General features: G+C 41.5%; 3 protein-coding genes and 1 long non-coding RNA gene across 16 annotated transcripts in view; 1 reads left to right on the top strand and 3 right to left on the bottom strand.

Moving 5' to 3' along the window:
- The first annotated feature begins 212 nt into the window (after positions 1-212).
- On the top strand, positions 213-11,527 carry LOC139768610 (uncharacterized). The gene is made up of 3 exons (XR_011717406.1): positions 213-705; positions 10,819-10,981; positions 11,372-11,527. It is a non-coding gene; the product is annotated as an uncharacterized lncRNA (long non-coding RNA).
- LOC139768608 (uncharacterized) lies at positions 5,377-6,370 on the bottom strand. Its single transcript, XM_071698970.1, has 2 exons — positions 5,898-6,370; positions 5,377-5,588 (listed from the first exon to the last, which is right to left on the bottom strand). Exons 1-2 carry the CDS (start codon positions 6,112-6,114, stop codon positions 5,455-5,457), a joined length of 351 nt encoding a protein of 116 aa, XP_071555071.1. The 5' UTR covers positions 6,115-6,370; the 3' UTR covers positions 5,377-5,454.
- Positions 6,429-14,026, bottom strand: LOC139768607 (mutS protein homolog 4). Its single transcript, XM_071698969.1, has 17 exons — positions 13,471-14,026; positions 12,983-13,121; positions 12,523-12,587; positions 12,289-12,437; positions 11,961-12,154; positions 11,770-11,891; positions 11,476-11,693; positions 10,337-10,531; positions 10,067-10,253; positions 9,831-9,970; positions 9,665-9,768; positions 9,389-9,608; positions 9,215-9,316; positions 8,853-8,966; positions 8,312-8,520; positions 7,496-7,691; positions 6,429-7,425 (listed from the first exon to the last, which is right to left on the bottom strand). Exons 1-17 carry the CDS (start codon positions 13,577-13,579, stop codon positions 6,520-6,522), a joined length of 3,369 nt encoding a protein of 1,122 aa, XP_071555070.1. The 5' UTR covers positions 13,580-14,026; the 3' UTR covers positions 6,429-6,519.
- Positions 14,027-14,150: 124 nt separating this feature from the next.
- The window catches only part of Rhogap19d (Rho GTPase activating protein at 19D), a 30,800-nt gene continuing 24,781 nt past the window's right edge, over positions 14,151-20,169 (bottom strand). For 8 of the 13 annotated variants that reach the window (XM_071698957.1, XM_071698955.1, XM_071698958.1 and 5 more), the window contains 3 exons: positions 19,476-19,792; positions 17,523-17,920; positions 14,151-17,332 (listed from right to left, as the gene is read on the bottom strand). In XM_071698957.1, coding sequence (XP_071555058.1) covers positions 16,349-17,332; positions 17,523-17,920; positions 19,476-19,792 — 1,699 coding nt within the window. In that variant the 3' untranslated portion in view covers positions 14,151-16,348. Of the gene's footprint in view, positions 17,333-17,522; positions 17,921-19,475; positions 19,793-20,169 lie in introns of those variants that run through there. The other 5 variants (XM_071698959.1, XM_071698967.1, XM_071698964.1 and 2 more) reach the window with 4 other exon arrangements.

The raw sequence follows: 20,169 nt of genomic DNA on the forward strand, positions 1-20,169 counted from the left end.
ATCATCTCTTAAATTTATAGAATAATGTTATTGTGAATTTTCCAATTTGTTACCATTGCGCATCGTTATTTTACGCTCGCAGCGAGACGCGGCGTGCGGTTAAGAAGAAAAGAGCTGCAAGTCAAGATAGAACATTCGAGAAGAATGCATTAATCCTTGCGCGATTGATAATTGCGTGGAAAACGAGATAAAAGAAACCGACAGACGCATCTTCTTCTCATAAAAGAACCGTTTAGTTCTCACGAATTGCATAATATTGTCGATGATGCGGTTTATGTGCGGCGCGTTACGCCAAATTACGTTATGTTCGACGAACTCGGTTTTAATGTCTCTTGCGTAGCGTTGCATTATCGCGTTCTTATCGCAAGATGCGTTAATCATCAGCCATGCACGAAGGTCTTCATCGATTGCTAAATCTCGTTTGCGCAACACACATTTTCTCATTCCGGTATTTATTCATAACAGATTATAATATACGTACACTCGTTGTGCAAAATCGGATCGGTGACGTAAGAGGATTATCGCCCTGCACGGCGATAAGACCGCGACGCTCGTTACGCGAGAACGCCCAGGCCGCGCGGTCATCTGTCGCGCAGGAAGGAAGGCTGTTTAGTATTTGTCAAACATGATCGAACAATTGAACAACGGTCATTCCATCGTCATCGGGTCAACGACCGTCCGGTGAAATCCGTTGACGTTGACGAGGTGCGTAATTCAAACTTCCTCGATATCCGTCGTATCATTATCGACCCGAACCGCTGGTTACACGGCGGTTGAGAGTTAATTGACCGGTGACATCGACGAAAAAGATTGTAGCTCACATCCACGTGATCAAGATATCATTTTTGCGCTTGTTCCCGCGGTTGCAGCGCGCGCGCGCGCGCGCGCGAGCGAAGCCGCGCGACGCAACGCGAAGAAAGGAGGAAAGTGTCGGGTGAAAGAGGCATTACTGCGGATCGGGTGACTCAAAACTGGCTTACAGGCGCTTATACATATTACGAATTCGAAGCCTCTCAGCAACGTTCTTGTTAAACTCACTCAGGCCTGACCTGACCTGATTTGCACGAAGTTATATATACGGGAGTATCGCCTGTTTGAATTACGCGCGGATCGGGCTTTTCCGCGGAAACCGATAAGATAAGTCGCGCAAGTCTCCGTCGTTACGCAACGCGCGGCTACGGAGAAGTTGAAGGATACAGGGAGTGACGAGCAATTTAATATATCACAATAATACAATATATCACATCTTTGCACCTGCGAGCAAAGATTGGGGGCCGAGCTACCGCGTCGGTAGCTTATTTATTATTATTATTAATCCGCGAAGGCGCAAACACGCGCGAGGAGCGCGGAGCGGTTCGAAAGATCGTCGCGAGATAAACCCGCCGTCATGCCTCTCTCTCAAGGATCCCTCTTCAAGCTTCCTTCGAGACCAACAGTTACGATCTCGCATATACGACAATACGCGATCGCGCGCACGGGTTCGCACGTACGCGCTTCGGTAAACACGTACGGCGCATAAATTACTTCGCCTCTGCGCTTTGCATACGTTACATTATATACGGCGTAAGTAAGTGAGCGAGCGAGCGAGCGAGCGTACACACATTCTCCCCGTATACGCCGTCGCGCATATAAAATGCCTCCCATCGATTGTACGATACGGTGGCGTGGCTCGCTTTCACGGATCGTAACGATCGGCCGGCTATCCGTCCGTCCGTCCGTCCGGTGTGTTGCGTGGCCGGCCGACGTTAATCGTATCTGGCGCGTACGACGAATCGGGAAAGGCGCGACGCGCTTTTTCTTTTTCCGCTCATAGATCCCGCGCGCGCGTCGTAAATCACGCAAAATAACGGAACCACTCGTCGACTCGTTTGACTTTGCCACGTAGTAACTAACGCCCGCCCACGCTCCTATATATACGTCGGCTCATTGTTCGACTTTCTTCACGCGCTGCGCGTGGAGGAGGAGCGCGCTTCGTCTTCGCCGACACTCGACGAGCTTTTAACGTTTAACTTTCGCACGAATTAATGCACTACCTGAAGATCTCGGGAGGTATGAATGCAAGGCGCGGTATGAATACAAGGCGTGGTTACGGGCGAATGAAAAATTCGATTGTTATAGCCGGCGAATTATGCGTCTTTTTTTTTTATCTCGCAGAGAAATCTTCCGTAATACGTCTGTGGTATAACGCAAATATAGGTCAAGGGTCATAATGCAACAATCGTCGTTGTATGTACATATCGATCAGAAAATATTGTATATATATTTCTATTAGTAGTGTTATATTCCGCCGCGTAGGTCGGATTGATTATTATCGATTAACACTGTTACACACATACACACACACACACACACACACACACACATACATTTTCAAGATAATCGTATGGAACCGTTTAGGAGACTTGTTAGATTAAAAAGAAATTTGAGGAAAAATGAAACAGACATTTTCCGACTTTTCTAAAATGTTTCTTTAGATATTATAACCAATCATAATTCTCGCGTAAGCATATTTTTTGATTAATCACTAAAAGAGATCCGTTCGATTTGCGTGACTCAGTCTGCATAAAATATAAGTAATATAAATAGAATCGTTTTCTATCAGGAATATAATCTGATTTGAGTTAAGGAGAGAATTATTTTTTTTTCATCGATAAACTGCTTATATTTTAATTTTATCAATGGATTACGACACAAAGGAAAGAATAAGAAAAGAGAATTTATCGATATCAGATAAGAACTTGATTTACAAACTAAAAGAGCAATTCCACTATATCGATTTTTTAATCTAATTCAATCGGGCATTTTAAGCAGTCGTCCTTCGGATGAAATACTCGACTTGTTGATACGAGCATTGCGCGTCAAACAGTGGAATGCGTGTTATCTCTTTTGTATACAACTTTGTATTTTCTTTAGGGTCAAGATATATTAATATCTATTATTATTTTATTCTTCAACATACATATAAACAATAGATCGCCGTATAACACGGAAGATGCGTTATATGTAATATGAATCCGTGTTATACGAGTCACATAGATTATAGGATTATACATACATACAGATTATATGTACATAAACATACGAAAAAAATTATAAAGATGTAAGGATTAATGAACCTTTAAATTCGTATAACACGACGAAAAAATTTCAATGTCTGTTTATTTTGAAGTGAAATAAAAAATATTTTACTATTACATCTTTAATATCCACACGGAGAGAATTTTCTCTTAAAATTTACCCTGAAATAATGGTAGTTGTGGAACAACATGTATCACCAAAAATTTTATGTGAGCTATTCTGATTAATATCTACCATGATAAAAAATATTAATATCTATTACATTAAAATATAAAATATGTTTGATTAATTTTACTAAAATATCTAGAAAATTTCAATAATTTTTCAAAAATTACCAATCTGCTTGGTAATTTTTATCACGTTTGCAAAATGAAAGTAATGTCACATTATCAGCATAAAGAAAACGCGAATCATTAATTTCAGTGGGCGGCAGTGTGGTCTAGTGGTAGAGCGCCAGACTCGTAATCTGAGAAACCAGGTTTCGAGTCCACTTGAGCACGTATGGAATTTATTTTCCGAAAGCTGCGCCCTCCGTGCAAGAAAGACTCTTGTGCGGAGCAAACTGGGCTCCTTTCGGGAAGAGACGTTAAGCCGTTGTTCCAAAGGGTTAAGTGAGAGGAAAAGCAACATAGCACAAAAGAATCTCATTACCCAACGACGAGTCTTTGTTTATTTGTTTTCGTAATTTCATTGTGATTTTACCAAATGTTTAGCCAAGTTTTCTAAAAAATTATCCCTTTTTATAGAGTGATTTTTGTTCTCTGTCCTTAAACTATGTAAAATAAAACTATTAGTAATAGTCATATTTTACATAGTTTAAGGACAGAGAACAAAAATCACTCGATAAAAAGGGATGATTTTTTTAGAAAACTTGGCTAAACATTTGGTAAAATCACAATGGTATTACGAAACAAATAAACAAAGACACATCGTTGGGTGATGAGATTCTTTTGTACATATATATATATACAAACTGTTTATATATAAACTGGTTATATACGAACTTGTATATATATGTATACATATATATATATGTATATTATGTATTATAAAATATATTATAAAAAGATAAAAAAAAGTTGTTATTATATACATATATGTATAGATTATAATTTTTTTCTCTTGTTCTTTTTTTTACGGTTAAATTATTTTACTGCGCTGTATTTCATTTACTTACTTAACTCTTTATAATTTGTCATAACTTTTTTACTTGACTACTTCTTTTCCGCACTTGTTTTCAAGTTGGTTGAAAAGAACAGTATCTTGAAGCACGTTAAAATAACATGTTATTGCCAAAAGATTTATTGACAAATTTTCTCCTTCCTCGATCCGCTAGATGCTAGAAAGTCAGTTGTACAAATATAACATGCGTGCTTTGACCTCGGAAGAATCCCAAGAATTAGCAGCGACCAGTCTACGTGATCTTACGCACGCGCGTGTACGCACATATTGCTATAGATACATTTATCTAATTGTAAGCCAACGAACATAGCTCATTGTTAACTCCTATACGTAAATCGCGTCTGAGCAATAATAATTTGCGATTTGCCGGCTGCGTAAATTTCAAACGTCGAGGACGTCGTGTGCGAATGCGTGGCAAGTCATTTTTCAACAACAAAGTGATATTTTACACGTGCGACATTTTCGCATATCCGAGTGTAATTGCAAGGCCACGCGGTGCAAAATACCGAGATCGCTAGGCGTTGGCCTCGTCACGGATTGGCACCATCGAGAAAATTCAGACGCATGAATGAATGTTGAAATAGCGTTAACGAAGCGTTTAATATTACTCTTTTTTTTTTAATTTACGATACCGGAAACAATTTAAGACCTGATACTCCGAAAGCTTTTCGGAGAGCGAGACTGTGGAACAACGGGGCATCGAAAATGTTCCCCGATGAATAATAGTGTCCGACAGTTTCGCTTTCGGCAGTCACCTTCAAGTGGACTTAATTAAGCTTCATTCGCGACATACGTGGAAGCTGAGAGAGCTTCGAGCTCGTCAGCCTTGACCCATTCTCGTGTCTTCGACCGGTCTCCTCTTCCCCTCTCTTTCATGCTCCACCTCCACGCGCTTTAAAACTTGGACCTTAAACGACGACACCGACTTCTTACGCGCTGGTTTATCGAAGGCAAAGAGATAGGCGGTATCGCACGAAAATATCGGCTAATCTGTTCGATTTATTTCCTTTTATCAATGTTAATGATTGTGAACAAATTGATCTTAAAGCAGAGATATTTTTTCATGTCTTGAGCTATTCTCTACGTGAACGTTTGGGAGTGATTACGCGACAAAAGTAAGGCAAAGAGTACTTTATTTGTTTGCTATGCACTTTGTATTGTGATTGTAATGGCATATAGAAACGTCCCGTTATCTCATTCAATATCCTCCTCGCAATAATCCCACTCCTCCTCTCGAGATCGAGTATCGTAGCCTGGTGAGTGTGGATTTCTAATCGGAGTCCTGGTCGTCGTATCGGGCTTTCCGATACCTAGAGCGGTCAGCATTCCTGGCGAGTTTAGAACAGAGATTTGTATTAATCAACAAACTCCTGCATTAGATAAAAATTATGAATTATCGACCGCGCAATAACACGTCGACCTCTTAAAGTTACAAGTTATTTAGCATAGAATGCCGTCGTAAATGAGATCTTTGTCGATCAAACTTTTTGTTTTGTGAAATATCTATGGAATTTTTTAAATATTCACGAGGACTTAACGAGTCCGCAGGAATGAAGTAGATCTTGAATATGTAACAAATTACGTATTGTGTGTGCTATTTCGAGAAGCGCGTAGGGTATATATGCTTGACATTAGACCTTTCAGTTTTCCCATCATATCAGTTTTATCCTGCTCCTCCTCTTCCGTCGCCGGCTTCCTCACGCTCTGATAGATCATATATCCGATACCGAAGACGTGATTAAATACGAATTGCGCGGTGCAGAGCACCATAACCACGAGAATAGGCAGGCAGAGGCTGGCCTCGAAGTCGTCGAGATACAAATTCACCCATTCCGGTAGCAGGTCAACAGACATTCTCGCGTGAAAGTCTCGCGTTCCCCTCGGGTTTAACCTTTGTATTTCGATGTTGCGATATCGAGAACAATCGTCGACCGTTCGAAGATCATTATCGCCCTTTCGCCTTCATCACGCCGTGAAGCTACTTTAATCCTGCAATTTTTTATGTCTCTGCTCGAAAAAACGCAGCTGACGTATCTTGTCAATTTCGTCGCGAGGAGCGTCTTCGTCTCGCGCACTCATATGTTCGCGGCTCGCTAATGTGAATTTGCCGGCAATCGGCATGCACGCTTATCTACGCGGGCACGATAAGGGAATAGATAAATCGAGAGTGTCACTTAACGTTTTTATTTTTCATCATAAATATATATATTATGTGAATGAATTGACGTACGATAAAACACGTTTTTATTTTAACATTATTTACGGTAACATCTCCACGTCATCGTCCGTGGTGAGATTCAGTTTAAATGGTACTTGTTGAGTATGATGCGTATCATTGAAGAAAGCCTCTTCGTCGAAATTGTCGCCCTCGATCTGCCGAAAGATCTTCGCCTCTTTCGCTCGCGCGGTCATCTTCGCTACATCGCTCGGCGTTGATTGAGACGGTATTGAATGAAGCGGAGTGAAAGTGAAGTCTCCCTCGGACAAACAATAATCGTGATACTGGAACGACTGAGAGGACCTGAGGGATGTCGACGGAGAGGCTGCTCTCGATCTTGCAGCGAAACTCGATCCTGGATTCGTTCCTCGATGTGGCGATATTGTTTTCGGGGTGCTTGCCGCGAAGGACGTGCAAACGTAAAATCGCGGATCGCTCTTCGGAGATTGCGGAGAAGAGCTTGGATTAGCGGACGATGACGTATCTTTATTGGCTGTGTTTTGCGATGGAAATGCCGTTCGATTTACTATGACCTCGTGAATTGATATGTCTGCCTGCTGAGTGTCATTTTTGTCTATTTCCATCGGCTCGTCTTGCACCTCCTCTTCGTTCATCTTTCGTTCATCTTTATTCGTCTGTTCCGTTAACAATACGTCGTCCTTCGTCCCTATCGTTAAACCATTATTCGACGCGACAAGATTTTTGTCTTCCTCACGTTTCTCCCGTTCCTCACGTTTTCCACGTTCTTGCGCGACGTTTGGGGATTTTGTTGGAATCAGCGCTCTTTCCGTTTGCTCACTTTGCTTACTTAGATCCAATTGCTTCATGACATTTATTATATTTGCGAAAGTGAAACGGTTATCCTCCAATAGCGCGCGTAACTGAACGACCGCGTTATAACACGATTTCTCCCATGACAGAGAACTCGTGACGGATCCAAGATTATTCTAGAAAAATTAAATATTCGAAGAATGATTTAATAACGTTCAGTGATTTTACAGACGTTTATAGACTCACGTTTTGTGCGTTGACGGATGGCTGGGACGCGTACTCTCGCGCTTTAGTCGTAACGCATTTCGGTAGAGAGGACACTTCCGCTAGAGCGATTCCGTAGTGATCCGTAGGTCCGGTTCCGGGATTCAATTTGTGAGTATATATCAGATGCAGATCGCCCGATTCTTCTGGTTCCGCGGTTTTCGTCTCGAAGCAATGGCTGAAGAACCATAATATCTTATTTTATTCTAGACCCTATATGTAGCATAACTTTTTATTGTAACAATATTGGCTAACAATATATATATCTAATTTTTATGTTGGATATAGATTAATTTGTCATATTGTAACTATATTGCAAAGTAGACGCTCTCTCTCTTTTTGAGCTAATATTGGCAGTGCACTTGCATTTTATTAATAATTATAATCAATGTTAGCTTTGCATTGGGAAATATTGGCCAAAACACTCCCAATATAACCAGTATTCAGCCAACATGTTGCCAATGTATGTACTACTAGGAAGAAATTATATATATATGTCACGATCGTTTGTTGTGCAATAATGATGTAATTTATGAAACAAGTTTTCCAGAAAATGAGTTTAAATGTTTTAAATTATTAAAATTTTATATCATTTTTAAATACGATTTTGGGGTAATAAAAAGAACAAAAGTATTTAGCTATATATTAGCTCTTATCATTCAGTGTATTGAATGTTCTCACCATTTTTTTGCAAACAACTAAAAAATGACACTTTTTCGACATAGCTAAATGGACATTTGATAGCATAGTTGTAGCAAATGATATATGTGTGTTTAATTGTGTAAGATTTCCACGTACATTGTCACGTTGTGATACATATTGCTCAGCGCGGTGAGGTGCAAAAAATGCGTCGCGGCGAACGTGAACGCGGTCGTCAGCGATAATTTCTCGCATATCGCCCAAGCGATGGCGGAACCCTCTTCGACCGTAGTATGTCTGCAGAGCTCGTCCAGTACAACGAGAGACTTGGGCGTGACGGATTGCAGGATGTATTGCGCTTCCTTCATCTGACGTAAATAAATCAGTAATTATACTTTAACCATGGCACTGATTGTGAGTATAATTAGGTGTCAATAGTCTCGCCTTGAAAGCACCGGTTCTCGTTAGACGACTAAAGTCGACCAACGTTAAGCATGGTCAACGTTGAATCACGTGGGAACACTTGCGTATGTGTGCGATATTTTTAATAGAAAAGTTAGAAAAATGTGTATCCATCTCACATGAAAAACGTGGTACTGTGTCTCAAAAAGAGCACACACATATACTATAGTGAAAAGAGAGTGAAAAATGTATAGGAAGGAAAAAGAGGTATATATAATTACAGTTATCACACGCTCACCTCGAGGACATAGGCGGATGCATTGAGCTCGGCGTCGTCGCGAGAGCCAATCCTACAAAGTATGCGATCTGCAACGCGAAACGTTGCCTTCGTCGCCGGCACGTAGGAACCGATCTGCAATATAAGACGCGAGTAACGGGTACGTTGGTCAAGATACCGATATGTCGGGTCGTTACCTAGTTTTGTGAAACGCTCAAGCAAAAATCTCCTGTCTGATCGAGTATGTATCACGCTTTAGACTAGCATGATTCTCTTACAGCAGTGTGTTTTAGTTTTTAATTACGTAACAATGAATATTTAATATGTAACGATTCGGAAGACAAACGCGAAGAGATCAATCGGTAAATGTGTTCTCACGTCACCTGCGCCATAATTTGAAGTAGAACGATCTGTTTCAAGTACGTAGACTTGCCGCTCATATTTGGTCCGGTTATCAGATGAAAATTATGCGTGACCGAAGCGTTCTGCGTGTTTCAAGAAAAAAATAAGAAAATATCGTAATTTGTCTCGAGTCTTGTTTAACGTTCAATGCTCACCACGTCGTTAGCCACGGGAAGATCTCTGTTAAATAACTCCATAATAGGGTGTATCGAGTTTATTAATTCTAAATTCGTTCCAAATGACGGTCTCGTGTATTCCGGATTACAACTGATTTGCGCCAAGGATAAGACCAAGTCCAATTCCGCCACGTCAGCGCTTAATTGAAACAAGCAGCCGACGTGTTGTCGGATATCCTCCAGTAAATTGGTTAGCAACCTACAAATTATTGTCTCATTAATACGAGACGCGGGATCTCTCGAAAAGTAACTTACGTGTTGCTCATCATGTAAATCTCCTCGCAAGCCTTCTTGCATTGTTTATTCAATGTTAATAGTGCCGTCGTCGTTGTTGTGAAGGATCTCCTGTTCTTTCGTGCCTGCGTAATCGCGAAAGGTGTTAGGTGCAATTAAGATTCTGTGTTAATCAGCGATGAGTTACCTGAATAAATTCCGCCGGCAAGTCCGAGATTTTCATGTTCAAGCCCCGCGGTATGATGACGTTTATATGATAGCCCAAGTTCGTGTTGTATTCTAAGGACAATGAAAGCTTGTGTCTCACGGCTAACTGCTCCACCATGCCTATTTAAATAGAGCCACAAAATTGCGAAGTAATTTTCCGTGATTTCCGCCGTTTTAAATGTATGATTTAAATTTATGTTATTATAATGCGTTTACTTTTCATGTCGTTGATCAACTCGCAATAGATTTGCCGAGCGACGTCCAGCAATTCGTTGATATCAGCTTTTATAGCGAAACACCGCTGCATACTCAAAGAAGTGCATCCTTTCACGAATCTCGCGTCCGCGTGTATCAGCGTTAAAATCTTATCCTTCATAACTCGGAATTCTGAATTTCCTAAGTTCTGCAAGTGCGAAACCATTACTCGTGATCGATGTGGACAGACTACGAACAGATAATATTAATAAGTCGCGAGAGAGCGCAAACCTTTCGCGTCTTTACAAAGAACGGATGAATGCCGATCGCGAGAATCGCCTCCAATTCCGGAACGGTGTCCAGGCAGCTCTTTAAGAGCAGCGCATAATTTAGATTTCGCTCCGCGTTTTGCATGTCGTTGACGTGCAGAGGTTTAATTGCTAACGCCAGCAAACGATCCGTCCCGAAAAGGCGTTGTACCACTGGCTGCAAAATGTATGATACAAATGTAATCCAATTGTTGGTTTAAATTTAAGAAGTTAAAATCACTGGCTGATTTATTCATAGTCCGATCTTCAAGATCGTTTTAAGTTCGATCATGGACGGTCTTAAAATTCCATCCAGCTTACGAAATAATTTTATAGCGTCTCAAGATCGTATTTAATTCTTCAGTGTCCGCTGAAGTCTCACAGGCGCTAAACGATCTTTTATTTATCGCCAAAACCAACCGGTCTGGATTACAAAGTTGAAACATCTGTTACCTCTCCCTCTAGCCCTCCTCGAAGTATCTATGGACTATCTATGGACTATATAGATGAAGTATCTAGGGACTATCATTAATATCAGTCGCATGTGGAAGGATGTGGAGAGTGTTTTCTCGAGATCCCTCTTTCCCAGAGTCTTCCAACGCCACGCGATTATTTATGTTACAGTAAGGTAATTGTTTATTAATTAATTGCAGTAGGTTGTTATTTTTTAGTATTATTTATGTTTTAATATTATTATTATATTATATTATTATTACTTTATATATATATATAATATGCAAATTATAATTAGCTTTTATAACATTTTACTAGTTCTGTATTACCAAAAAAAAATAAAAAATAAAAAATAAAAACAATATGTTCCTTGTGCTATTGTTTCTTGATTTAGATTTTTATTTATTTTATTTTATTTTATTTTATAAATTAATATTTTATTTCTAATATTTGGAACATATTTCCAATATGTATGTATTTTGAATAATATAAATAAAATACGTTAGAAATGGAAAAGGTTAAATCGAAAATAATGTTCATGAGTAAGATGAGATGGGTTCTGTAGACGCTGCACGTGGGTAACAACGGTTCGCTGAGTAATGCGAGTACTGGAGGGTTAAGACAATCTTGGATAAGATCGGCCTATGTAAGTAAGTAGCGCGTGACAACCTGAAGACTGGTGCACAAAGACTGATTCGCCACCAATTCCGCCACGCAAGATTGCCGATCGGCGATTAAATGCTCGTTGCACGGAGGTTGAAGAATGGAAGCGCGCAGAAGTCTTCTACCCATGGGGGTCAAGCAGCGGTTCATCGTGCCCAGCAGACTGACGATGGACTGTTTGGACTGCGAGACGACCAGCTCGAGACTTCGTGCACTCTCTATATCTGCACAATAATTGTCGATGTCGTTTATCATGAAACATCGTTCTCGTATGAAACTAGGGTTCGAGCTGCAGTTTACCGATCATCGTGGTGTTCGGTGATCCTTGAAACTCTATCCTCACTGATTTCGGAGCGTAAACCATATGCTGGACGTATTCCACGTACTTGAGCAATGCCGCAGCGGCGGCCAAAGCGTAATACCTAGAGATAATTAGTCGGCGCTTTATACGATTAAAATCGTTAATTACAATTAATTTCAATAGCGGTTACTTTTGTTTCACTATTAACTCCACGGTCGAGTATTCCCTGGCGCACAGGGTTCGCACGCGTTCCATGCCGGTCGACTCGTTGAAGTGTATTCGCGAAATCGGCGTGATGTTGAGCGTGTTGAATTTCTCTTTGATCGATCTGTACAGTTTGTTCCCACGGCCGTGATGTTCGCACATTGTTTCGGGCATCAGTATCTTAAAAGAAAGAAAAAAAGAGAATGCGTGACAAAGAGATACTTTCCCATTAAATGTGACTTTTTCTATCGGATCAATGATCGCTTTAATTTATTTATCTTCTAATTTAAGAAGCTTCATTAAAACGTGCTCACTTCTACCGGATCGAGGATGTTGATTTTCGTCAGAGTATTCACGTATGTTTGACAATCGCTGATTTGACAGAGCATCAAGTACGGATATTGAAGATCTATCGCTGCCAAACCGACTTCGTTTCTAGCGTCTCCTCGGCCGGCAGTTAACGCTAATAACAATTGAGATCTGTGATTAAGGCATAAGGCTAAAGAATGAGTTACTTGCATTTTTGTTATTATTCAACGTTCGCTTACCGATCACTACGCAGGACTCCGCGTTGCTGGACGTACCGAACGGTGTCGATCTCGGATTAACCGAGCTAAGAGATATCGAGAAATTATATTTGTAACGAAAAATATTAGGAAAATAGGATTATACAGGATGATTTTTTTGTATTAACTGGGCTGGATTATAGTTTCTTTCTAGGTGAAAATGAAAAATGGAAGAAGAGTAATGTTACTTTTTTCGCGGATACAGGGTTGCATCTGCAGTAAGAAATTATACTTTTTTCAATGAGACCTTATGCTTTTTTTACAGCCTTGGCTAAAATTATTAGGCACACTATTACAATAAAGTTTTTTCCAAAATAGCATTTATTTTTTAAAGAAAAATAAAAAGTAAACGTATATATATACGCGTTCATAATAATGAACACTTTAATAAACAACTTTTAAACAATAGAAGTCTTTCTTAGGCGTGAGATTTATAGCTCACCCCACGCTACGATGAGAAGTGCTCGGCAAGTAGGATGATGTTGAAATGCAGTTCTCTCTGCGATTGTGCTTTGGCGTCTTTGCATTGGCATTCACGGGTCCAGAGCTCGTCGGTGGTCTCAGAAAACCCGAGTCGAATTCTACGTGCGTGCATAAAAATGCGCAGAATCCAATTGTCGGGCAGCAAAAGAGCGGCAGACGCGGAGAATGCAGCCAAGTGTAAAAAAAATTCAGAGCGTATCGATATTTTAAAAAATGATGATAAACAAAAATCGTTAAATGAGCATCAATACGCGGATGCGAACCGTAATCGATCTCAATCAATTAACCGTTAGAAATCGAATAGAGATTCGCGTAGCGATAGTCGTTAGAAACTCCGTTGAAATTTCATCATATTTCTAAATGTGAATCGGCAAATTGTGAAAACAAAAAAGACTCGTTGATTTTTTTTTCGCGCGGCGATGCGCGACACGAATAAGGGCCACTTACGATATTTCGGAAAGATGTTTGTGGCGCGTTGCGCGTTTGGTGCCGAGACGATCCTTCCTCTCGCATAAGCGCGCCGTCCTCTCGGCGGAGCGGCCTGTATTACATTCATTTCGCCCAGCGAGGAGGCGAACGGGTTCTATGAGATTCAGATCTCGCAGCTGGCCGTATAAATCTTAGATCTATTCTCTGTGGCCTACGTTAAACTTTCTGGACTTAAAATCAGATGAATACGTAATTAGGGAGAAAGAGGGGAAAGACGAAAAGTCCAAAAAGCTCAGCTACGACGAACAAGTCTCTGTCGTCGGTCGCTTCTTTCACGAATCGTCTGAACTTATCCACTCTAGCTATACGTATCATGACGTCTGTGAAGTGGCGTGACATTCTACGAATTTCAAAAAAATACTAACAAGGAAACGTTTGGAACTATACCTCACCGATTTTGATGGGCTTTATGTCGTAGAGTAACAAAAAATAATAGATATGTATTTTTTTTATCAGTTTTGAAGCATGTGTAAGGGTTGAGACAATTCTTCGAAAAAAATTCCATATATTTGATTACGAGTGAATATCTCTGAAATCGCGAGGTATATAAAACAAATGTTTTAGTCGCTTAAAGTTCAACATAATTTGACTTAAATGCGGAAGACAGGGATGCAAACGCTTGAAAAGCTTTCACTCTCTCTCTTTCTCATAGTAATATATTTATTTACAATTTCGTGCTCCTTTAAGAATTCGCGACAAACGTATCCGCTTGGGTTAATAATAAATAACGCGATCGCAATCGCTGTCCCTCTCGAAATAAATATCGCTTCTTACCGTCGTCTCTTAGAATTTAGTTACATTTGTATTTACATACATAATCAAATCGATTGTCTCGGCTACTTTACGCTTCGGATTCCACGATTCGCGCGAACAGTAACTGGTATTACGTAAAATTGTTTAAACGACTGCGCGTCGCTCCAGACAGACAGAACAGATAACACGTGATGTACGGTGACTCGCGCAAAATTTAGCTGCACGTACGTATTTACACATTAAATCTTCCAACACATAAACTTAACGTAGCAACATATTGCGCCGATCCCGAGTGAATTCTACATGTACATTAATAATATTAAAGTTAATATATCGCGCGCAGATTCCTCTATAATTCGCGGACGTATCATATCCGCGGTCGAAATTCCAGTCGCGGCATTGAATTGGTGGGTTTCTCGCTTGATATTCATTTATCGATAACTTGGATACAAGCACGACGCGGCGCGTTGACCGTTGAACGCAAATTATAGGTAAGATAAAGACAAAGAGTTTTGCATAGTGTAAAGTATCTCGGGGGGTATACAAATAATGCAACACTAACGATCCACACAGAAGACCCAAGCGTCTGAGAGTAACTGTCTTAGAGAGTAACGGCGATACACAAGAGCGATACACATACGTGTTGCACCAGTTAACGTATCATCCTCGTAACGGGGCACAATGGGAAATCCGGCCGATCTAGGCAAACGACGTGATTCCATCCGATCACGTAGGAATCTTTATTCATCCTGGAACGAGCAGATTTCCCATTATGCGAGGCACCGAATGTACATTATAATTGACGGCACCGTTCGCGTCCTGCCTTCTTTACTGCACGATAAAATTTACAATGACGCAATAGTAGTGGTACTTAGACTGATCGTTAATATCGATCACAATGCACATAGAAAATAGGTATTCACACGCGCTCGTGTAAAGTTCCGCACGCACGCACAGCATTCATCCGCAGCACGCATAACGATATGTGTACGTACATCAATAGACGCGCGATCGATTAAAATTTATCACATCATAGACTTTTCATCGGAGAGCTTACGTAAAAAAAAAAGTTTTCTTAAACACTATGGATGCTATCTTTCAAAGAACTTTCAAGTGTATCGCTTGCGACGACGTGTTCCGGCGATCATACGCCCGCAAAACGCAGTCATGATTTTTATCCTAAAAGACCACCTTTGTCACATGCGTTAAAAATAATGCATTCTCGCGTAACCAGTACCAATCCGTACACGAGGATCGAGCCAGTTTCGCACGCGCTTAGAACATGATCATTGAGTAATTATTAAAATATAAATTTAAAGACATACAATATAGTCACCTTACTATATTTAATCGAACCATCTCGCATTATACATCTTATGTACAAAAAAATGTCACAATCACAATTCACAAGTAAGATAATGTATATATATATATTTATATATATTTATATTATCTATATATTTATATATATAAAATTGACACAATGCAAATACCACATGCAATATAGAATCACTAAATAACTTTCTTACGTTTCTTCAATGCAACTTACAATTAGCTCTAATTCCGCTGTCTGCAGATCAGTAAACCGTCTTCATCTTTTTCTTTAAGTCTAATTGCTTCTGGTTCATTAATTCAGAACAATTCTCGATCGTTGTAACGATCTCGCGTTATAAATTGAACTCGATTAAAGACTGAAACATCATCAGTGCAGAGAGACAGAGGTACCTTCTCCTTTATCTAATTCATTCTAGCCGTCGTAAACAAATTTTCGTAAACAGTTTATCGTTTGACAACGATAAACGATTCATAGAGTGATAGCTCTTTGGCACACTGGCGATTAATGAATAATGTCAGCGTTTCCGGCGGAACGAACTTAGATGTGGATGCGATCTAATTATTTTTTATATAAGATATATATAAAATAAGATATATATCTGGTATACAGATTGGTTTATATATAATATAAACCGGTAAAAGTATTAAAAATGATGGCAGGTAGGTATAGATATGACAGCAGCATTGTGTGCATGTATTATTTGAAGGTGAATATAGAAATGTGTCGGAGTAACTTATTCGTAGCGTATTATACGTGACTCTCGAGGGGCACCTTGAAAACCTTGGACGCGAGACTCGCATCCGGCAATGACTGCGGCCGAGCGGCGTTGGTTACGTTAAAGACGACGTTGCTGGGCCCGCGAAAGCTCACCTCGATCAGAAAGCTTGTGTCGGCCATGCCAACTCGATTGGTGCTGAGATCGGGCGAGCTGGTTCTGAGCTGGCTCTTTTTCGGTCTATAGTCGCTCCTGATGACCCTTTCGGCCTCCGACTGCAGTTTGTTATCGAGCCAGTGCACCTTGTCGAAGTCCTTGGTGCTGCCGACCGTGTGCCTTCGTTTGATCGACCGTTCCGACATTCCGTTCTTCCGCTTTAACTTCGTGGCGCTTTCCTTTCGCACCGATTGCCGCCGCTTGCTGATGTTGCACTCGGTCTTCTCGGTCTTCGTCAATGATTCCGAGCGTTTCAGCTTGCTGCCCGGCGACTCCGATCGGTCACCGGAGTGTTTGTTCAAGCTCTCGGATCGTTTGAGCGGCGACAGCCTCTCAGTCGAATGCTTATTTAAGCTCTCCGATCTCTTTAATCGCGAGGTGGTGTTCTCGCATGTCCTCTTGTTCAGAGACTCCGACCGTTTCAGGCGGGACCTCGCCTGAGAATTCGTCAGGCTCTCAAATTTTTTCAGCTTGTTGGAGTAACTGGAGTCTCCGGTCTCGTAATGGTGGTGGCTCCTACTGTTGTCCTCCACCTTTGCACTTACATCATTATTCCCCGATTTACTTTCCTGAAGCTCCTTCTCACTTGACAATTCGTATCGTTTCGGGTTTCCCGCGCGCAGACAATCATCCCCTTCATCCACATCCTTCTGTCCCTCGTTCTCCGTCGCATTATTTGTCATAGGCTTCGTTTCCAGCCTCTGCTTGTCGTTCGCGCCACGGTCGTTGTTCGGCGTGGACTCCGAAGAGTGCGGCATATTGTCGGCTACCGTTGAATCGGTGTCCTTCTCGGGAGCGTCCTGCGGTAAACGAAACGGAAAACTATAACGATAATGTCCGTTGGGATAATTCAAGGGTCACATTAACTATTTTTATCTATTACGTTTTGATTTGCATGATTTAAAATATGCGATACTATCTGACGTTAAACGAAATATGCGGTGCCATCTGACTTATGTTACACCTTAGAAATAACGATCGCGTATTTACGTGTATATCGTCGCATTCTTTTGGAGTTGCGTTTTCGCTTTCGCTAGGATGTAGATGAAAGTTCGTCATTTGAGATAATCGTTTCATTCCATCGCTCTGACGACGTTGATGGCTTCGGGAACTTGACAACGCGCGATATCGACTTACATCCTTCGGGCGAGCGAGGTGACTCTTGTCGAGCGATTTGTGAAGACTCGGGTCGCGATAGGCTTCCGTAGACGGATACTTGGTTCTCGGGGACGCACTCGGCTTCTGCTTCTGCACCTGCTGCTCCATGATGTCGTTCTTGTTGCAGGATGCTGATTCTGGAGGAGGCTGCGCTTGATTCGACGACTGATTGATGAGAGACCTCCACTTGCGATCGAACGTGGTTGTAAGGCTCGTTAGAAGGTCGCTACCTGTAACAGGAGATCCGTGTTAATCGCGCGGGATACGCGAAGATCGACGCAAATTCATACGCCAAAAAAAACACTCAAAGCACCGGTTACTTGGTCGGTTATTGTAACGAACATAATCGTGACACGATCGCTAAACGAGGTGAATATATGCCAGTAAGTGTATATGCGCTTTGTTCGTCGCGCAACTGGTGAATTCTTGCGTGAGTGCATTCCTGCGAAACAAAATCGCTGCGAAAGAAAAACTGCAATAGAAATAATATGAATAATAAATAATGGCAGTATCGAAACATCGTCGACATCGAGTAAACGCAATTGTCACAAAAAAAACACTGATTAATAAGTTATCATCTTCAATCTCTCATCACCATCCACGTTATCACTTGGTTATCGTTATTAATAAAATTATCGTTGTTTCGACAGCTGTATACATTGCGACAGTAACATAATTAGCATCATCAACGCCTTTCCTTTTTCTCGTGCTGAAGCATGAAAAAGATGAAGAAAACGCTACGTCCTTGGACGCGCGATTGAGAAAACGGGATGAGAAAGATACATAGTTAGACGTATGTTTGTAAATGTTTGCAGATAATGCAACTTTCATAAAGAGCGTCGTCTGGCAGCGGAGATTAAAAAGGAGAAAAAAGGAGACATAAGAAAAAAAAAGAATAGGCGAAGGATATGCGAAGTATATAAAAATATCTGAAAAACAATACATGAACAATATTGCTGAAAATCATACACTTAAAAATATACCTAACAAAAAAGTGCTAAAAAAAATACTGAAACGATACTGGTAAAAAAAAACAGAAGCGGTATCCGTTAAAATCGCCAAGTGATTCATCGTCGCTTCTCAAAGCGAAAGACGACTTTGCGCAAATATCTTTCATTTTAGATAACATGTTACGTAACAAGTTTCGCAATTAGTGGCGCCGCACATGTTATAGAGTCCATTCATGATCATACGCTCAAACATCCGAGCAGCACAAACGGCGAAAATAAAATAGCACGGGAAAACGACATTGCGGGTTTCGTCGAGCGCACTCCTGCTCCGCCAGCGGGGACAAGACAGTTCCTGTCTAGCGGGGTGAAATAAAATAGAAAAAAAAATAACAGAATGCAGTCTGCAGCGTTATTGCGCACGTGAAAGCCATTATGAGTCATTATGAGACTCGCTCACATTTCCCTCGACGACAAGTCGCGTGTGAATATTAACGGAGTTTACAGTAAGTTTACCACGTTGGTGACAGTCGGCGAGAGATGAGAGACGCGGACGAGATGCGGGTGGATGCGTAAACGCGAGAGAAATGGATGAGATGCGGACGTGTGACACGGACGATACAATAGACGGTTAGTCGTAGGAAAGTATTATACAAACAACGGTATATGTGTTTATGTATGTGTGTGAACGCGTGCTTAGTAGGGTGTGTAAACTGAAAGATAGTGTGTGTCAAAGCCATTCGGGTGAGCCAGCTTGCAGCTCGTCGGACATCTCGGATGCTGGATGCGGCTGGGTTTTCCAGACCACTCTTGGTCTGGCAGCGGACCTGGAATTTACCTCGGAGGAATCGGTTTAGAGTCTTGGCGGTGGCGGGCTCGTTGTTCGCCGATGATGCGGTAGTTGCTGCAGACGCGACAGCAGTTGCCAGCGATGATGCGGCTGCTGCTGCGGCGGCGGTTGCTGTTGTTGCTCCTGCTGCTGCTGCTGCTGCTGACACCGACACGGGCACGGGCATTGGCATTGGGACCGCTGTGACCGGCACCGGCATTGACATTGGCGACTGGGTCGGTGTCTTCGCGGCGGTGCCACCGGGACTTGCGGTACCGTATAGGTGGGACGATATGTACCACCAAAAGCCCGCGCTTGCTGTGTGCCTATACGTGGTATTCAACCATTCATTTCGTCATTCGCATCGTCATACAATTCGTGGCGGCCGGCGCGGCAGAGCACAAATTCTCTTCCTCTCGTCTTCCTCCTTTGCGTCTGGACCCACCGTCTATGTTTCTATGGCTTTCTATCCGAGCTGTTTATATTCTTATCCGAGGTGTATTCCTCTCGAGCCGAGATTTGGCATCGCGATCGATTGTCGCGCGGGAGATCCGATGCTCCGAAAAAAAAAGGGAAATAAACGTTTCGCACGACGGAGAGGCCGGGAACTTGGGACACTGAACTTGGCGAAAAGAAAAAATAAATAAAAAGAGAGAGAGAGAGAGAGGCGCGGAGATCAAGAAGAGCGAGGAGAATCGAATTT

The sequence above is a fragment of the Temnothorax nylanderi genome, unplaced genomic scaffold (assembly GCF_030848795.1).
Source record: "Temnothorax nylanderi isolate EJ_2023f unplaced genomic scaffold, tnyl_v1.0 TNYL_tig0017_pilon, whole genome shotgun sequence".
Classification (NCBI taxonomy): Eukaryota; Metazoa; Arthropoda; class Insecta; order Hymenoptera; family Formicidae; genus Temnothorax; species Temnothorax nylanderi.

What these genes read in the sequence shown, in the direction of transcription:
- LOC139768608 (XM_071698970.1), bottom strand. Translation starts at nt 6,114, where the DNA reads ATGTCTGTTGACCTGCTACCGGAATGGGTGAATTTGTATCTCGACGAC. An exon ending in TATGATGGGAAAACTGAAAG is followed by an intron (nt 5,589 to 5,897) that starts GTCTAATGTCAA and finishes TAAACTCGCCAG; the next exon opens with GAATGCTGACCGCTCTAGGT.
- LOC139768607 (XM_071698969.1), bottom strand. Translation starts at nt 13,579, where the DNA reads ATGAATGTAATACAGGCCGCTCCGCCGAGAGGACGGCGCGCTTATGCG. An exon ending in AAACATCTTTCCGAAATATC is followed by an intron (nt 13,122 to 13,470) that starts GTAAGTGGCCCT and finishes GCACGCACGTAG; the next exon opens with AATTCGACTCGGGTTTTCTG. An exon ending in CATCCGTCAACGCACAAAAC is followed by an intron (nt 7,426 to 7,495) that starts GTGAGTCTATAA and finishes TAATTTTTCTAG; the next exon opens with AATAATCTTGGATCCGTCAC.